We start from the raw sequence: 17879 nt of genomic DNA on the forward strand, positions 1-17879 counted from the left end.
GGAAAGAAAGCCCCGGGTTAATTCACATGCAGAGGATGCCCTGAAATTGTGCTTTCAGCAGTTTTTTAGTTACAAATGTGTGTGTTGATTGAAAGTGAAAAGTTGAAGAATAATAGACCTATAGCGACGCATTCTTTAATCTGCCTCTGCCTTAACCCTCGGTTTCAGGAGGGAAAGGTGGGCACTCATTCAGGATGTATGCATGGAGCAGGGGCTAGTGGGTATTTCTTCTTTCTTCCTGTTTTAACATGGATAGCATCATATCTGTAAGACAGGCATTCATTACTTTCTCCGCTTTCCTATCTCCATGCTAACTAATGAACAATCAGAACCTGTTGGACTCATCTTAAAGCAGCATCTAAAGTGGACTTTTTTTTGAGCCTAACTAGAGAGGATCACATGCTTGGTTTGATCACTGGAGATTAGCAAACCATCTATACATTCCAATTACAGCAACTCTGCAGTCAAAAAAAGCTGTAAATCACATTAAAACAGGATTTAAAAAAAAAATACATTAATTTTTTATTTTCAAATGTAAGATTTTCTAATCTGGAAGTGCAGTGCTGCCTTCCCAGCAGGCACAGGTGGGATAATACCATGTAAACCAAGCCTGGGTCCAAGTCTGGGCTGCACCCTGAGTGTTGGCGTTCACACAGGTTCTTGATCTCACCCCAAGAGCCAGGGAATGATGAAAGGTTTGCAGGGAGGTGCCTTAGGGTACTCTTGTCTCCATCCAGCTTGTAAAAGGCATTGAGACATCATCTGCCTTTTGTCTCACGGCAAGGTCAGCGGTGCTGAGCTGTGAAACATCCATCCTGGAGTGGCTTTTGAAGTTTTAGCATCACGTCCTGTCCACACTGAGCTCTGGGCACTCAGGAGTCACTGCTGTGCAGGATTTGGACATGGGCCACTTCACACTGCTGCTCCTAAAAGAATGAGAGCTTTTAGCATTCTGACCATTCTTAACATGGTGAATTAATCTCTTGGACTCAGCATCCTTCCCCCTCACTTCCCTCACCTCCCTCTAATGTGTTTTACTCACTTCATATCAGTTCATTAATTTCAGACTCTTTTTGTGTTTTTGAAGAGTCTTGTACCCTCAGTTAGAAGGTATGGGTACCTAAGGCAGAGCTAAAATAATCAGTTAAAAATAATCAGAAAAAGAGAGAACCCCCCCTTGCGAGAACACGTGTGTCCCACCATGGTGTTAGGCACTAGAGGAGCTACTCCTGCTTCATAAATTCCCTCAGAAGTTCTTCTGTGTAGACTAACATTCCTGAGATTAATGCTTTATCAAACACCTTTCCCATGACAAGTTCTGTGCATACAGAATCGTTGAGTACACTGGGATCTATTGAAAAAAAAAAAAAAGTGATTTGCATGTCCAGGATTGATGGAAGCTCCTCTTGTTTTTCCCTGCTGCTTTTCCTTGACAGAGTCCAAGATGTTCCACAGGGCTGGGCTAGGAGAGCATTAATGTGTGAGTAGGAATTGTTAAACACCAGAGCCACTGGGCTGTTCAGCAGGGACAGCCTTACCTTCCAGCTTGGGGGCTAACAAATCTTAAATTTCTGTTTTGTTCTTTTAGTTTGCATGTAGCTGAGCACATGTTTAAGTCATGGATGTGTGCACTTAATCTACAACCTTAAATCTCTCTTAGTGTGATTTTTGTCTGCAAATGTAAATGCAGTTTCCTGAGGGATGTTTTATTTAGCCCCAGTAGACCCAAAGCTTTGGCTTAATTCAGCTAAACGCTCTTTGTGTCGTTTGTAACTGAATCACTTACTCAACACAAGACAAGCATAAACTTAATAAAAATGCCCTCATTTTAGAAACACACTCGAGCTGATGAATATTTGCATAGATCAGCCACAACCCCATACAAATGAAGATTTTGCTTTTTTAAAGAGAATTCATTAATTCAACAGGTCTTGTATGTATAATTTTTTTCATTGAAACTGTGCTGAACTATGTTCATTCTTCATTGCAATACAAAGGAGATCTTACGTTATTAATTCCCTTTCTTGGATTGCAACAGGTGAGGGCAGGGGGTCAAAAGAGTGAACTCAGAAATACATCTTTATAAATCCATTTTCTCTGCAAAGCTGCTTCTTTATCTGTAGTAATATATAACTTTTTTTTTTTCCTACTATAGCTTGACATATGGTCTAAATCCAACTATCAAGTTTTTCAGAAGGTAAGTCTCACATAATTTCTCTCTACCTAAGGCACATATGTGGAATTGATTTTAAATATCTGGGCCCTTATGTTAAATAATTCAGAATTTATTCTTTGTCATCACAACTTGCAAATAGCAAACAATAATCTGTAATGATGGAAAACTGAGTAGAAAATAAGATCACTTCTGGTGTTACTTAATTTGGATTTATGTCCCATAACAGTTCCAGTCCATGGTTTGGAGTAGGAAATCAGAGATTATACTACATTAGTCTTAAAATATCATGAGGAATCTTTGAACATTCTTTCTTCAGTTTAAATTTTCGGGGGGAAAAAGGACTGATTCGAGTTCATTTGGATTTTGCTTTCTTGTTTTCACTGGGGTTGGTCGCCTCACATTCCTGAGGGCTTGAATTTAACAAATGAGTGGAACCCCCTTTCCAAAATGAGTTTGCAAATATTTTCCATGACGTTATTTTTGCCTGCCCTTCTTCCCATGATGGTGTAAGCAAGAGGAAGGACTTACTGGAATGAATTTTATGCCATAAAGTAAGAGAAGACCAAAGAGAGAATGGCAGCAATAAAAATAAAACGGCTAAGAAGGTTAAAGTGTATTTTAGAAAGATCTATATCTTGCTATTTTCAAGGAAGGGAAGCTTTCTCTTTGAAGGCCTCTTGTCAGAATGCTGTAAGTTCAGATTGATCCGAGTTTAAATTCCAGTTTCCCTGCCCTCGAGCCCCAGTTCAAGGATCTGGAGTCTCCAGCTGCTGCCTTGGCTCCTTTCATCCACGTTTGTAGCTTGTGAAACGAATGGGGGTCAGGGACTCGAAAGGGCTTAAAAACAGGGGTCAAAACTGTGGCATCTTGGCTGTGTTTGTGCAGCTCCCTTCCAAGATTTCAGAGGCAGTCAGGAGGGGAGGTGTTTGACCTGGGATATTATCCTGCTGGAGATCAAAGGACAGTTTTTGGGGGAGCTTGGTTGCTCTCCCTTCTCTGCCTGGCATTAAAGTGAATTTTTGCTGCGGTTGATTCTTTACTCCGGAGATCAGTGGTTTAAATATTCTTTCTATTTTAGCATCAAGTAGGGTAATAGAGCAGGAAGTAAAATTGCATTTGTTTATCAGCCTGCTTTAAAGTGATTTTTTCAAGTGGAATAAATGTTCTGGAATGACCTGCATCATCTCAGTTTCCCAATGTGTGTATTTGGTTGTGCACTCATTTGGGCATAAGGTTGTCCTCCTGGATGTTTTGGTTTAGAATAACTCGAAAGGGTAAAGTCACATTGCTGAAATTTGTGTTAAATGATAATCAGGTTTTGATGATATAATTGTCTATATCATGATAACAGAGCAGAGTAAATGTCCAGTTTGCTTAGATGTCCATGTTAAGGACTCAGGGTGCATAAATAAGTGGCATAAATTTCCCTTTGTGTCCAGGTGATACTTTCAGAGCTGGAAGAGATCAGTGAGAAAACATAAAATACCCCTCTTCCTGCTGCCTCTGTGACTGCAGCATGGATAAATGAGACTCTTTGTTCTCTTACTAAGTTCCTGTTTTCCAGTTTTCTCTTGATAAATACCAAATTATTAGTATTTACCAGAAAATATAAACCAACCTAGAAAGACTTCAGGGAAAGGGTGTCCTGTAACCAGCTGAACAACTGTCTGTGGGGGGTTTTTATAGTAGTTTTATAGATTTTGTTGCTGACTCTGTCACTGTGTTACCTTGGACAACTTCACCTCTCTTTGGCTGAGTTTCTCATCCCTTAGGCTGAGGTAATATTTGCTGACTTCACAGGAGCTCTCACTGAATTGGGTGCATAGAGCTCTCAGATTCTTGCCTGAGAAATGTGATAAAAATGCAAGGTGATGGCACCTTCTAATCAATAGTTGGTGTAGATTGAGCTGATAGTTGAAGAAGTTAAGGCTGGAACCCACATCAACTTTTCAAACAGGTGCTGTGGTTCAGCATTGTAAATTCTCTGTGGTGCAGTGCTTGGTTTGATTTCCTCTATATTCTCTAAAGCTGCACCTGTGTCTATTTGTAATACCCAGGAGTAGTGATTTAGCAGTAGCAAAATGAAGGAAATAAATAAAATAGTGTTACAGAAACTATTTCACTCTGTTACCACGGTAGGATCTGTACTGCAGGATCTTCTGAACAAATGTTTTCATGCCAGTAAAAAGTCATGAGTAAATGTGTCAGAGCACATCTGAATGTTCTTGAAATGTGTTTCTCATGGCAGTCACCAGTATGGCAATGTGGAATAAGGAAAAGTAGGGATGAGTAACTGCTCCCCCCATGGAGGAGGCTGGGCAGCCCTTTCACTACTGCCTTTAAATCCAACATTCATCACCCCTCTGAAGGACAGGGCAGCTCCTCTTTAAAACTCTGACCAAGTTCCCAAACTCTGTTTTCAATGATAATACACCAACATCTGGAGCTCCCCAGATCCCTGCCTGGGGGAGCTGCAGGCCTGTAAAATTCTCACAGGTTAAGGACCAGAGACCTCTGATCTTCAATCCAACCCTGTCAAACAAAGCTAAATTTGTCCGGACTTCTTGTTTACAAACATTGGCTGTGTCAGCAAGGTTTTTCTCTCTCCTTCCTATTAGGCAGGATACCCCAGTGTGTGTGATTTGATGGGGGCCAGCTCCTGGAGGGCCCATTACTGTTCAAGTGTACAGTCATTTTCCCAGTTCCCTGGAGACTTCCTGAATCTGGTCCTGGGGTGAGCAAGCCTTATAGGCACTGAATGCACCAGCAGGGTTAGATCCAGAGAATGGAGCTGGGAAATAAGAGAGGGGAATGCTGAAAGGGCAGGAGCACAAGGAGCAAAGAAAAGGGTTTTCAGGCTCCCGTGTCGGTGTGACATTTAAACTCCACAGGAGCAGCAAATGTTTTCATCTTAAACCTCCTTCTTTTAGCACCTGGTGCCTCTTGATCCGCTAACGCAAGATGAGGAGTAAAATTGGAAATAAGGAAAGATTTTGGGGCTTAAGTCCTGGTATACATGAAGGCTGCATAATTCCAGTCATTGTGCAGCGGGTTCAAAATTCTAATTGTAAAGAGAGTGCAATGTTGATAACTTTGCATTCAAAAAAGAGGGAAGAACAGAATTTTGGAGCTGCTGTGAGTGGATCAAACTGGGAGATGGTGTCAAACAGCTGCTCAGTAAAGAGCAGCATAGCTGGTGTTGCTGGGTACTGTGATGAGGTTGGCTCTTTAAAACACATGCAAAAGCTTTAAACCCATATATTTCATTCCCATCTCACAGTCCCATCCTTATTTTCACCTAAACAGTCTTACCAGTTTTAGCAATGCCACAAACTGGTTGCATTTTTGCTTGATCTGCTTCTCCCCAGAGCACATGTGAACCAGAACTTGGGGAAGCTGTTTGTGAGCCATGCAATCCCAAAGTGATGGCGTGTTCACCACCACAAGGGCACATAAGTATTGTAATGTATGAAGATGTATTCTTGTCAATAATCTCAGAGTGAGATCACGTGCAGGATGAATGCATGCATGACACAAAGCGTGGGCTGTGCTGCTGCTGCTCAAGGAGAGGAGCTGGGCTGTGCCAGGGTCACCTGCACGGCTGCTCCTGGGCAGGATCACTCCCTGCCTCTCTTCAAAGACCTCCCTGAGTGAAATAAAACCTCTGTGACTCAGTCCAAATAAGCAGAGCGAGCAAAAATAATAACTAAGCTCTTTGTGAGCTCTGAAAGCAACTGATAAACCCTATATTTCAGAGAAGTGTGGTGGTGTTTTCCTGAACTGGGAGTGGGGAGGGGTGTGTGAAGATTTGTGTGAGTTCATCAGTGCCTGTTCCATCCATCATCTTTCCCAGCACCTCTCAGGTACCACGTTCTGTGCTCCACATTCCCTCCAGGGAGACTCAGATGTGTTCCTGGAGAGAAGATTGAGTAATGGGAATCCTTGGAAATGAACAAAGGCATTCAGGCAGTTTTCCATGCTATAAAAGATCTAAACACTAATAAAATAACTTCCTTTTTTTTCCCTTTCCCTTAGTGCTGTGATCAGCCTCCAGAGTTCATTGCTACAGGCTACTGTTAAGGCCATGAACCTACAAGGGTTTGGAAAAAAAAGAATTTAGAACCTTTCAGGGGATTTAAAGAATCCCTTTATATTAGATAGAATTGTCAGTGCCATGCTTGAGGGAATAAACCAGTAAGTGACAAAGAAAGTTGTGGCTCTTAAAGGAAGTTGTGCACCTACTTTTGAGAAGGATATTTCCTGGTAGTGAGATAAAATACATGGAGAGAGGGAGGGCTTTTATGATTCAGTCATGTGATGGTTTTTATTAGGCCAGGTATAGCTTCATTCACCTGGTCTGTGGTGGAGCAAAGCTGTGCCTTAGCCCTTTGCTTTTGTGCTGCTTATCCCAGTCACAGGAAGCACTTGCTCAGCCTTCTGCACCTGCAAATTGTATAATTTAGTTGTTCTTAAATGGATTTTCCAGCTTTGGGAATGCTGTATGACTAACCAGTGTCATCAAAGCCCAATAAAGTCATTTTTGGATGTGTCACCTTTGGAAAACTCAGTGCTGTTCCAATGCATTTCAACTCTTCCTATGAAAAATTGAGTCTCTTTGCCAAATTTGTTTTTTGCATGTCACTGAAGTCTCTTTTCCTCAGCCTCCAAGTGCTTAGTTAAACAATGGCTATTTTATTTAGCAGAATTTTGCTGCAGGAGATTGCCTTGTTTCTCCTGTTTTTTAGACAAGAAACACAAGTGCCTTTCAATAGATGAATTGTGAAATATTGAGCTCTTCTGCAAGATCTCTTGAAAATCCATTTCAAGGTCCAGAGCAGAGCTATCCCAATCGATGTGTGCTCCCCTGAATATGTTTCCCTATAAAAAATAGAGAAATTACAAAGTGACTGATAACATAGATAGCAGTAGGTAAGGCACAACGATAAAAGTGGAGTTAATAAAATAAAACCCTGAGATGTACAGAATATCATCCCACACCCAGAATAAATTAGTTTCTGATTCCAGCTTGGCTGGAAGAAAAAGTGTGTCCCTTAAGTGAGCTGGCACATACACAGTTTGTTTTGCTTTGCTTTGGTGTGAAATTGTATTGCCATTAAGAAAGCTGGGTATTGATCTTTTGGGATTTTTTTTCTTTTTCCCTTCCTCTTTTTTTTTTCCTTTTTCCTCTTCTTTTCTAATCTTGGTCATTTTGTGTTCTCTCTCATTGTCTCTGTTATCTTGGGGGGTTAAATTCTCCCTCACTCCCATGCCCTGGGCAGTTTATCCATGGCTCAGCTCTCTCCTGTTTGACATCACCTCTGGGTTGGGAAGGGGAGAGGGGGTCATTCCTTTACTCTTCTCCCTCAAATTTGACACCCACTTTGATCTTTTTTAGCTATGGCTCTTGCTCAGGGTAGAAATGGCCTTCTTTTCAGTGCAGAAGGCATTATTAGTGTTCCAGCAATGCTGGGATGGCTTTTATCTCCCCAAGGAATCTCATTATCTTTACATTACAATAGCAACAGCATATGGGCAACTTTGCCAAAGTGGCCAGTCAATTTAAATTTGTTAATAGCAGTATTTTTTAAGCAACTTCCTTCGGTGCCAAGAAAAAACAACTTTGTTGTTCAGGAGGAAAAAAAAAAAAAACAAAACCACAAAAAACACACCACAGTTTGTTAGAAGTAGAAATACAGCAGAAGGAGAACGGCTGCTCATAAATAACTTCAGAACTTCCTATTCTTTGACATGTCTGCTACTATTCTAAAAGCACCATCTCAAAAAAAAAAAAAATCAGATAGCTGGTGGGGCTCGGGATGGCTTCTGAGCACTACATGAGCTGCTTTTAAAAGAAATGGCTGCTTTGAGTTCTGCTGTGCTATTAATGCACAGTTCATCACATTATTTCTCATATTTATTTTTACATGGTAACATAGAAATGGCTAAAATGGGCCGAGGTCCGTTTTGTGAATATTTTTGCAAACTCACCAGAATGTGCAAAGTCCGGAAAGTTTTCCTTTCCAAATGTCAGAATCACATGTGAGTCCCTGCTCACGCTGAACAGAGCTGGGTGTGTGAGAATGATGGGGAGCAGATCCTGTGTCTAAAATAGCAGGAGAACTCAGAACTGGGTTCAGACAGACTAATGTGATGGAGTGCTCTGTGGAGGAAGTTTGTATGGTGTGAATGAGAGCCTGGCTATACATGGATTTATTCAGGAATATATCTTTGGCAAAAGCACCTCCCTGAATAGCTTCAAGCACGAGCCTCTCTTCCTCCAGTGAAGCTTAGAGTGCTCCAACACCCATTGCTGAATTGGACTTAACTGCAAATGGGGAACAACTGGAGTTAGCTGGGAATAGCAATGGGATTTTCAGTTCTCACTTTCCTTTACTCAAAGTTTGCTACAGTCTGTAGACTGGCCCTGAGAAGAGCTCCACTCCTCCATGTCAGAACTAGAAAACACAATTGAATCACTCTCTGTAAAGTCATGTATTTTGTTGGAAGCTTTGACATTACTGATGAGGACCACTGAAATTCATGAGTTGAAATCTGTGAAAGAGCTCTTGTGGTTGTGTTGTTGTTTTGAGTTCTTTATTGTCCAGCCTAAAGAGTTTTTCTAATAATTTCTTACATTCAGCCTGGAATTTCTAAGAAGCAGTAAGTTGTTGACAGTGCTGGTAACAGTTGACAGGCTGAATACTGCTAGAAAATTGTATCATAACTGTCAGAAACTGCCTTTTCCAGAATAATTTTAAAAACAGTAGTTATATTTAAAAAATAGAAATTTGTCAGCATTGGTTAGTTTTCCTTATTTTTCTTTAATTATTCTTGTTATTGTAAATACACATTTTATATATATTGTGTCCATGTGCAATTCCCAGATGTATAATCTTGTTATGGCTGTGTCTGGGAAATTAAAAAGCATTTTATCAGAAATCTTTTTAGTAAGGCAAGTATTCATAAACCATAATCGTATTAATTGATTCTTGATGTCAGAGGAAAGGAAACTGAGTAATCCCTGGTTTGCCACCTCCCCATGGAATTCATTGTTTCCTTGCATGTTGACAGTGTTTTGTCTGAAATGGGGAGTGAATAAAGGTATTTTCTTTCTCCTTTGGTCTGATGTAGGTGACAGATCATGCAACCACTGCCCTGCTGCACTACCAGCTGCCCCAGATGCCAGATGTGGTGGTCAGGTCTTTCATGGTAAGTGTGTTGGAAAGCACATTTTTCCAGCCAGATTTGAGTGTGTTTGCAGCTATTGACATCAGGCTGCAGTTTTAATTTCCCCAGTTCAAACAAGCTGGAGACTGTGATTCTTTGTGTTTCCTGCCTGGACTGGGATGAAGAGCTCATTCCCATTTCCCTGGGGTAATTGGTGTTGGAAAACTGAGCTGGGAACAGCTCTTCTGTCCCAGGTGTCAGTATTGGCCTGATGATTCTGCAAAGGTCTGGGTCATCTGTCAAAACAGGAGGAAAAACTCCCTCAACCAAACTCTGTCCTATGGCCCAGCCCTTTGACTGTTCCTACTGTGCAAGTTCTGGATGTACAAAATTTGCTCCACTGAAAGTTCCCTGGAAAGAGGAAATTGAAATTCCCAGTCTGTGTATTACAGCTGAGGCAGCCTGCCCAGTATGGGAAGGGATGGGTATTATTTACAGAAGGTTCCATTTTGCTGAATCCAAACTGTTCCTGTGGAATTGTGTGTACTCACACAGCTCAGCAGCAGGTGTTTGGAGAAGCAAGAAAATTCTGGAGTATTCAGGTATTTTCTTGCTGAATAAAATTAATCCAGTACTATTTATTTTGATATACAGATTTAAGTTTATCCCCTTTAGTTCTGTTTGTATTTAGAATGGTATTTGTGAAATAAACTTGCATAAGAAGCAGCCGTGTTAATCAGAGGGTGAGAACAAAGAATTAAGATTCAGAATTCCTTCTACCAAGATGAATTCTGGCAGTGGAGGCTCTTGCTGTTCTCTCTGCTACAGTCTCCCAGTGGAGGATTTGGGGAGAGATTTTTCTTTACAATTTAGGCTTTTTACTCAATTTCCTTCCCTTATGTAATCCCTTCACCTGGAGCAATGCAGCTGAGACTTTGGGAAAGAAAAATCTCGTTTTGCCATTCACTGTCTTTAGGAGTGTTTAGCACCAGTTCTTTTACATCCTTAATTTCCAGTATGTAATTTCAGAACAGCCAGGCTTTCCTCCCTGCTGTGCAGGGAGGTTTTTTAATAAAAAGGCCACTAAGATGAGATATTTGCAAAGTGCATCTTAAAATAATAGGTTTTGAAAGGTGAAAGCAACCATTGCTGGTCAGATCCGTGTTCAACATGGTCCTGAAAATGAATGTTTAATAGAACAAGTGGTTTCTGTGAGCCAAGGGCCTGCTGTATTGATCAGAGAAAACACCAAAACTTGCAACAAAGCAAAACCAGCACAAGTGTCAATATGTTGGGCCTTTCACCTGTCACTGGTGCAATCCACATGACAAGATCTTCTGAAGCCCTAATTTTCTGATGGGAATGGGAAGAACCCATTCCATTCTTTTCTGTCAACACACATCTCAAGTGCACAGTTTAACTTCATTTAACTATTTTTGTATTATGGCTCAGAAAATTCGATTTCTCGATAGTGCAAGCAAAGCCCATCCAAGCTGAAGTAAATAACAGCAATTTACTTGTAGAGTTGTGTTGCCCTTGTCCCCATATTTACTGCTCAACCCAGACAAGATCTAGTTCTTCTGGAGGAGAGTTATTGACGGCCCAAGGTTTGGTTGCTATTGAGAAGACTCTGATGAAGATGGAAGGATTTGTTTCAATAAACTCAGCTGACCTCTTCTTCAGAGAACAATTTTCTCTTATCGATGTAATTCAGTAGGACTTTAAATGACAAGATTCATGTGCATCCTTCACAGTATAAATCTGCTGGTCTAGGGTTTTTTTAGCTGTGTATCTCCTTGAGTGGGGAATTGGGTTATGCAATGTTCATTGCTGTGTGTGATGATGGGAACAACCCATTTCAGAGGCAGAAACTTTGTGAAGGAACATATGAACTTACCTTGTGTTGTTCAGCACTGCTGGCCTTTTATTTATATATATATGTGTAGTCATCAGTGTAATCAGGTTTAAAACGGCTCAGTATTTTTATGACCAGTGAGTATTGATCCTAAAATCACATTAGAGAGGAAGTTCATTAGCTGGATGTGGGAGTCCTTCTGTCTTCAGCTCTGGAGAGCCCAGCCTGTAGTGGGAGTGCAGCAGGGGGTGATAGATGGTATTGGCAAGAGACAAGCCAATACTCAGCTGGAGAAGGCACCACCAGGAACAATTATGTCCCAGTAAAAATATGAGGCGTTGCAGCACTCTCCTCCCCTCACCATTCTGGAGCTGCAAATGCCTCCTGCTCACAGGGCAGGAATTTCTGTTAACAAATTTGCTTAAGTGATTAAAAAAGCAAGAGATGATTAATAAAGTGGGAATTCAGCTCCACAGTGACCTTGTAATCTTCAGTGTGCTTGTGTTTATAAAATCACCCTGCACCTCACTGGGGCCTGGCCAAAACCCATCCTCTGACAAGTACAATGACCAAGGGGAACATCTATATCCAGTTTTTTTTAATTTCTCTCCCTTTTCCTTTTAGACCTGGTTAAGGAGTTACATAAAGCTGTTCCAGGCTCCGTGCCAGCGCTGCGGGAAGTTCCTGCAGGATGGGCTGCCACCCACGTGGAGGGACTTCCGAACACTCGAGGCTTTCCACGACACCTGCAGGCAGTAGGAGCCCAGACCCTGCCACCACCAGGAGTCAGGACAGCCCTGATGGCTCCACTTCTGAACCTCCCTGTCCTGAGCAGTGAGGTTGCACTGAAACATTTGACTCTGGAACAGCCATCTGCCAGGCACATGTGAGACTGATCCATCTTGACGAAGCTGTGTGTGATGTGAAATGATCTTGCCTGGGAAGATCTGGGAGTAATTAACATTACTCTAAACTTTAATGATAATATCCAATGTACAGTTTGCGTTTTGTGACAGAATTTGCAATGCTGAGGACTTTTATAAGCTTGAAATAAATTTTGTATTCTCAGAATTTGTGCTGTTTGTTTCGTTACGTGGTCAGCAAAACCTTTGGGTTTGGTGTGGATTTTTCAGTGCTGCTTTTTTCTTTAGGAAAACTGAAAATGAAACTGAAAACATGAAAAACATGCTGAAATGTTGGGGGGGAATTGTTGAAAGGCTGCTTATCTGAGTGCTGGGGTTTTTTTGTGGAAGAGGAGATTTATGGCAATGATTAAACAAGGAATTTCAAAGGCATGTGGCAGCTTGGAAGATGCAGTGTAACTTTCTAAGGCGGGGGGGAAACAGATGTTTCCCTTTACTAAAATTGTAATGAGAAATGTTAACAAAATATGCATGTATTAAGTGGTTAGGAAACGTGTGATGAGCAGTGACAGTCGTGTTCTACAACTGAAATAATTCAGCCCTAAAGCAGAGTTTCTGCAGCACAGATACCCAGCGTGTTTCCTAAATGATTTAAAATGTACATGGAACACGCTGGAGAAGAGCAGGATCCCTCCCAGCAATCCCTGAGCTTGGAAGGGATGGGAGAGTTCCATCCTATGAGCCTTGGCTGTTTTCCCTTTCCCCAGACACAGGGAAAGGTCCCTGGTCCTGTCCCAGCCAGGGGGTTTGTTGGGTGAAGTGTCCCCCCTGATATTTTCCTGACTCCTCATCTCCTGTGTCACACCTGACAGGCAATTTGATTAATTCCACTCTCATTCCCACCTTTTGCTTCTACAAACCACGAAGGCTTCAGTAATCAGCTGATTTGGGAGCTGGGAAGGGGAACTCTGGAGGACCCTTGTCACTCCATTAATTGTCAAATAAATTGACAGTGCTGCAGAGTAATTTTTGAGGTTCCTTCTGCCTTTGGACAAGCTCCTGTTGCAGGACTGGCTTGTATGAAAGAGAGAGAAATTGAAAGAAAATGCATGTTTATGGCAGTAGAGGCACAACATTGTGTGTAAAGGATGAGTGTGTTTGTGTGTTTGAGGATGTTAATAATGAGATCTATTTTTTTTTTCCATATTATTAATAATAATAATATTCCCAGTCACCAAACAAGAGAATTATCATAGCAATGGGCTAATGGCCATTTCAAACCCAGCTGCAGTTGAATTACCTAATGAAAACTTTTTGTGCTGTTATTTGACCCAAGCAGCCTTCTCAGTCCAAAGATCAGCCAAGACGGAACAACTTTTGCATCTTGGATGAGCCTAAGCCTTGGAAATAATCGGCCCCACTCTCCATCCCATTCCTGTGCTAATTAGAAGGCCTGGCTTTCTGATAGCATAAGCATTTTTTTTTTGTTACTATAAAGGTCATAATACAATATCCAACCTGCTTTAGGCACTGCTGGCTGCTCCCTTCTGTTTATGCTTAAATAATGGTGTAGAAAGCAAATCCTGAGTTTCATACCTTGTGTGGAATCGTGCCTTGGCATTTGGAGATAATTAGTTGCAGAAAACAGCGTCATCCGAGACTTTTAATTGAGCCTGAAATTTTAAACCTGTAACTGAGGAGTCTGATGGAGAGTCACACAATTCACCATAGTACAAAAAATAATTTGTCTTACTGAAGTGCAACACAAACCCCTTTATCACATCCCCCCTGTGCCCTGAGAGCAGCAGGGAGTTCTGTCCCTGCAAGCCTTGAAGGGCAGCAGGTTGGAATATTTTCATTAGGGGATGTGAAACTCAACTCAGGAGTTCCAGCAGTTTGGATTCATCCTGTCCCTGCTCCTTGTCCTGACTGTCCAGGTGCCTGGGGGCAGTGCCTGGTTATCCCTGGGATGTGGATTTCCAAGGAAAGCAGAGGCTGCTCTGAGTGTGAGGGCTGGAAACTGGGAGGTCACTCCGAAGTACAGAACCACGCTCACAGAATTTCTGTGGTTTTTTCTCAGCTTTGGATGCTGGGCATTATAATTATTTTTGTCATGCTTAAAAACGATGGGTGACCAAAAACAGTTTAATTGAAGAATGAGTGGCTTTGCCCTTTGCCACTGGAGTTTGTTGTAGTTAAAGCAGCCCCAATCTCTAAGGCGAACACCAAGGACTGTGATCCATAAGGAGTGGTTGGCTCTCACCTCTTCCAGAGCATCTTCCAAGCCTGCACTTACCCTTATCCTCATTTCTGCAAGGCCAGCACTGCTGCAGAACCAGGAGTGGCCAAACTGAACAGAGAAAGGAAAGCCATGCAGATGCAGAAACAAGAGCTGCTGTAGCGGCTCTGGCTGTGACAGAGCTGGGTCATCCATCCCAGCGTGGTTTGTTCTGTGCAGGGTCCCTCCAGCTGCAGGACAGCTCAGCCCCTCGCCCCGGGCACTGTCACTTGGTGTCACCCACCCTGAGCCCAGCCTGCTCCTCTGGGAAGAAACCCCCTTCTGTTTTCCCCTGTGCGAACCCCTCCCGCTGTGCTGGCGAGTGCTAAAGGTTACAAAATCCATCTTTTTGCTAAGAAAGCAACTTAATTAATGCCCAAGTTTCTCTGGTGAAGGGAACCTGCAGCAGATTTGCAGCCGCTCCCCTTTTCCCTCACTGCACCCCTCCCAAACCTCTTTAATTTCTCTGCCAATATTGGACAAATGTAACAGGCTGACTTTTTAATTTTCTACTCCCAGGTCTCCCTTGTCCCCTCATGCATTTTTCATCACAGCTCATGGCTCCCTTCCTGCCTGCCCTGTGAACAATATTGATCGACTGATTAAGCCATCAAGCCATGGCAAACAACTTTAATTTTCTAACCAAAGCCTTTTAGTTCTCTTTCCTTTCTTGTATGTTTGTTGCCTTTTCCCAAAGTTTTTTAAGGTCTGCTCAGAAACAAATACATTTTTTTAATTAGGCCCTGGGTTAATTGGTGCTGTGCACCAGCCAGAGGAATCCACAGCCAAGTATTTACCCAGGAATGTAGTAAGAGGGTGAGTGCTGTTGCTGTCCCATTTCAAAGCTAAACCTTTTGGAGAAGGGCTTAAAGAGCACATGGGAAAAGTTTCCCTTTTCTCTTTGGCCTCTCCCAGCAGGTTTAAATTTTACAGAGTGGATTCCCATCACAGCAGTGCAGCACCCCTGGCCACACCAGCAGCTCTTGGGGCTCTGACAGGGCTCCTGCAGGCCCCTCAATCCCAAATTGACATCCTTGGCTAAACCCCCTGAAGGCTCTGAGGTTTCACCCTCCCCACTGCTGCTGCACCCTCTGAGAGCCGCTGGAATTCTGCAAATGTGAGAGCTGGGTTGCCTTGCAGAGCACTTTTAAGCCCTGATGATGATGAATCCCAGGGCTGGCAGGTGGGTAAAAGCATCTTTCTTGAAAAACTCAGAACGTGGTTTCAGTGAGGCTTGTCAGAATCGCTCCGTGGGTTTGCAAATTGCTTTTCAAGGTGGAAATGCAGCTTAAATATGAGGATATTTGTCTCTCACTGGCAGCCTCTGGGCTCTGTGTTGTGCTGTGGAGCTGCAGTTCTGTCTCGGGTGAGCAGGAATGGGGGTTCAGGTGTGTGTGGCAGGATCCCCATCCTGAATGTTGTCTCCACAGCTTGTTCTGGTGTCTCCAGAGCTGTGAATTCCAAGGATGTGGCCAAACCTTCCAAAAGTCCCCTGTCCACGGAGGGTTTGCCTGAGGGCAGTGCCAGGACTGGACCCTTCACACCCCTGTGGCTCCACCAGCCTTTACCTGGGAATCCATCACTCCTTGCTCTGGGCCAGGACACGCAGAGCTGAGCCCCTGCAGCTGGGAGATGCTGGCAGGGAGGTGGTGAGGCAGGAGCCTCAGGGTCCCATTCTAGCTGTCACCCAAAATTGCAGGGAAACCTCAAATGTTCCTCCTGCCACCCTCACCTCGGCTGGCGTGACCCCGGCACGGATCCGTGCGTGGATTTAGTTCACATCCCTGCAAGAGGGAGGCAGATCAGCCTCAAGCTGACTCTTAACACAGGTTTCACCAGAGAGTTTGGCCCTTTAGAGCATGTCCTGGTCCTCGTCCCCCAGCACTGAGCAGGAGCTGTCTCATGGGGGCTGAATCCCACAGCTCAAGCCAAGGTCTCAATGGTGAAGCTCATCACGAACGCTCCACTGAAAGTCAGGGCTTCTGTTCTAAACTCACCTGGTGTCCTTCAGAAGAGATTTGCTGCAGGTAAACAAGGGAAGGGGTGGCTTCAGCTGGGTTTCTTCCCATCAGACATCAGCTGTCTTCCCCATGGTTATTCCCTAGATGGAAGCAGAGGGGTAAGGAGGGAATTGGTTGTTTTGTGAGCAGCAGCCCCAAGACAAAGCTGGCCCCAAATCGCTGGGGTTTGTGTCTCCTCTCTTGCTTTGAGGGACAGTGATTGCAATATCAGATAATTAGTTCCTATAAAGACGTGTGTGTCATGACCTTGTTAGAATTTGTGAGGCTGTCTTTCTTCTTCCCTTTTAAAAGCAAATGATCAAAACGAGAGACACCTTCAGACATTCTGTGACTCTCTGGAAGAGCAGGGTGTGTCCCTGCAGCAACCAGGATTTTTTATCAGCTGGCATTTTATCCTCTGTAAAGTTCAACAGCAGCACTAATACCTGATTACTGGGGCTGTGTCGTAAAAGTGAAAGGGGGATTTTAAAAAATTAAGTACAGCATAGGAATGTAAATGGGCTTTTATTGCCTTTTGAGTTGGGAGAATCCAGGGACAGCTGAGCATTTCTCATTTTATTTACTTTTTTATGTTAATAAGGAGGCTAACTTAAAATGGGACTCCTTGTAGTTGGTAATAGACAGGGTTGTGTTGATTAAAAAGTTGCTCTGAAAACCAGAGAGCCAGGATCAAGGACAGAGAAGTTTTGTTATTCAGGTGCTGAGACTGAACATTTTGGGTTTAAAGGTGCCCCACTCTCTGGTCTTCAAAATCTCCAACAGTTCTGCAAATCAGCTCAAGAGTATTGCCAGAAAACAACAAATATGTGAAAAATATTAATGGTGAGATCATTTCAAATTCATGAGAACAAATATTTGCGTGGAGAACGTGATTCCAAGAGTGGTGCTGGGGACAGTAATGCAGGCTGGGATTTATGTACCCAATTACAATTAACCCGTGCTACCAACATCTCAGCTATTGGGTTTCACAACAAGCTGCTCATTTGGCATCTCCAGGTGAAGAATTATGAGCAGGAAATTTCGGTGTAGCCTTGATATAAAAATAAAGCTGATGGAGGGGAGCAGCAGCCTGTGCTTGTGCAGCGCTGCCGTGCCCTTGTCTCTCACCATCTGCACTTCCTCCTTGCATTTTGGGTTTATTAAGGTATTTTTAGCCTTTTTTCTTTCCTTACAGCCTCATCACTGTTGACAATCCCTTTTTAAAATGCTGAAAAGAAGGCAGGAGTGCTTTTTAAAGAGTCACCAGCCAGGGCTGGGGGCTGACAATGGGCTGTGGGTTCCCCTTGGTTCCGAGCAATCCGGAGAGCAGCCGCAGGCAGAGCTGACCTGTGGCCACTGCTCATTTTCTGCTGGATGAAAAACTCTGCCAGCCTGGAGCTGGTGAGGCTGGAACCTGCTGGGGGACCTGAGGGGAAGGGAAATGTCAGATGAGAATGGGAGCTCAGAGGATGCTCTGGCTGGGAGGGATTAAAGCCAGTCCTGGAGGGGACCAGAGCATCCCCAGGGCAGGGCGAGCCAA

At 43.2% G+C, this 17879-nt stretch overlaps 1 protein-coding gene across 2 annotated transcripts in view; it reads left to right on the top strand.

Moving 5' to 3' along the window:
- The window catches only part of MED27 (mediator complex subunit 27), an 83986-nt gene extending 71726 nt beyond the window's left edge, over positions 1-12260 (top strand). For both annotated transcript variants that reach the window (XM_062505381.1, XM_062505380.1), the window contains 3 exons: positions 2156-2197; positions 9308-9385; positions 11823-12260. In XM_062505381.1, the coding sequence (XP_062361365.1) occupies positions 2156-2197; positions 9308-9385; positions 11823-11957 (255 nt within the window). In that variant the 3' untranslated portion in view covers positions 11958-12260. The remainder of the gene's footprint in view (positions 1-2155; positions 2198-9307; positions 9386-11822) is intronic.
- The last annotated feature ends 5619 nt before the right edge of the window (positions 12261-17879 follow it).

Source organism: Cinclus cinclus, chromosome 19 (assembly GCF_963662255.1).
Source record: "Cinclus cinclus chromosome 19, bCinCin1.1, whole genome shotgun sequence".
Taxonomy (NCBI): Eukaryota; Metazoa; Chordata; class Aves; order Passeriformes; family Cinclidae; genus Cinclus; species Cinclus cinclus.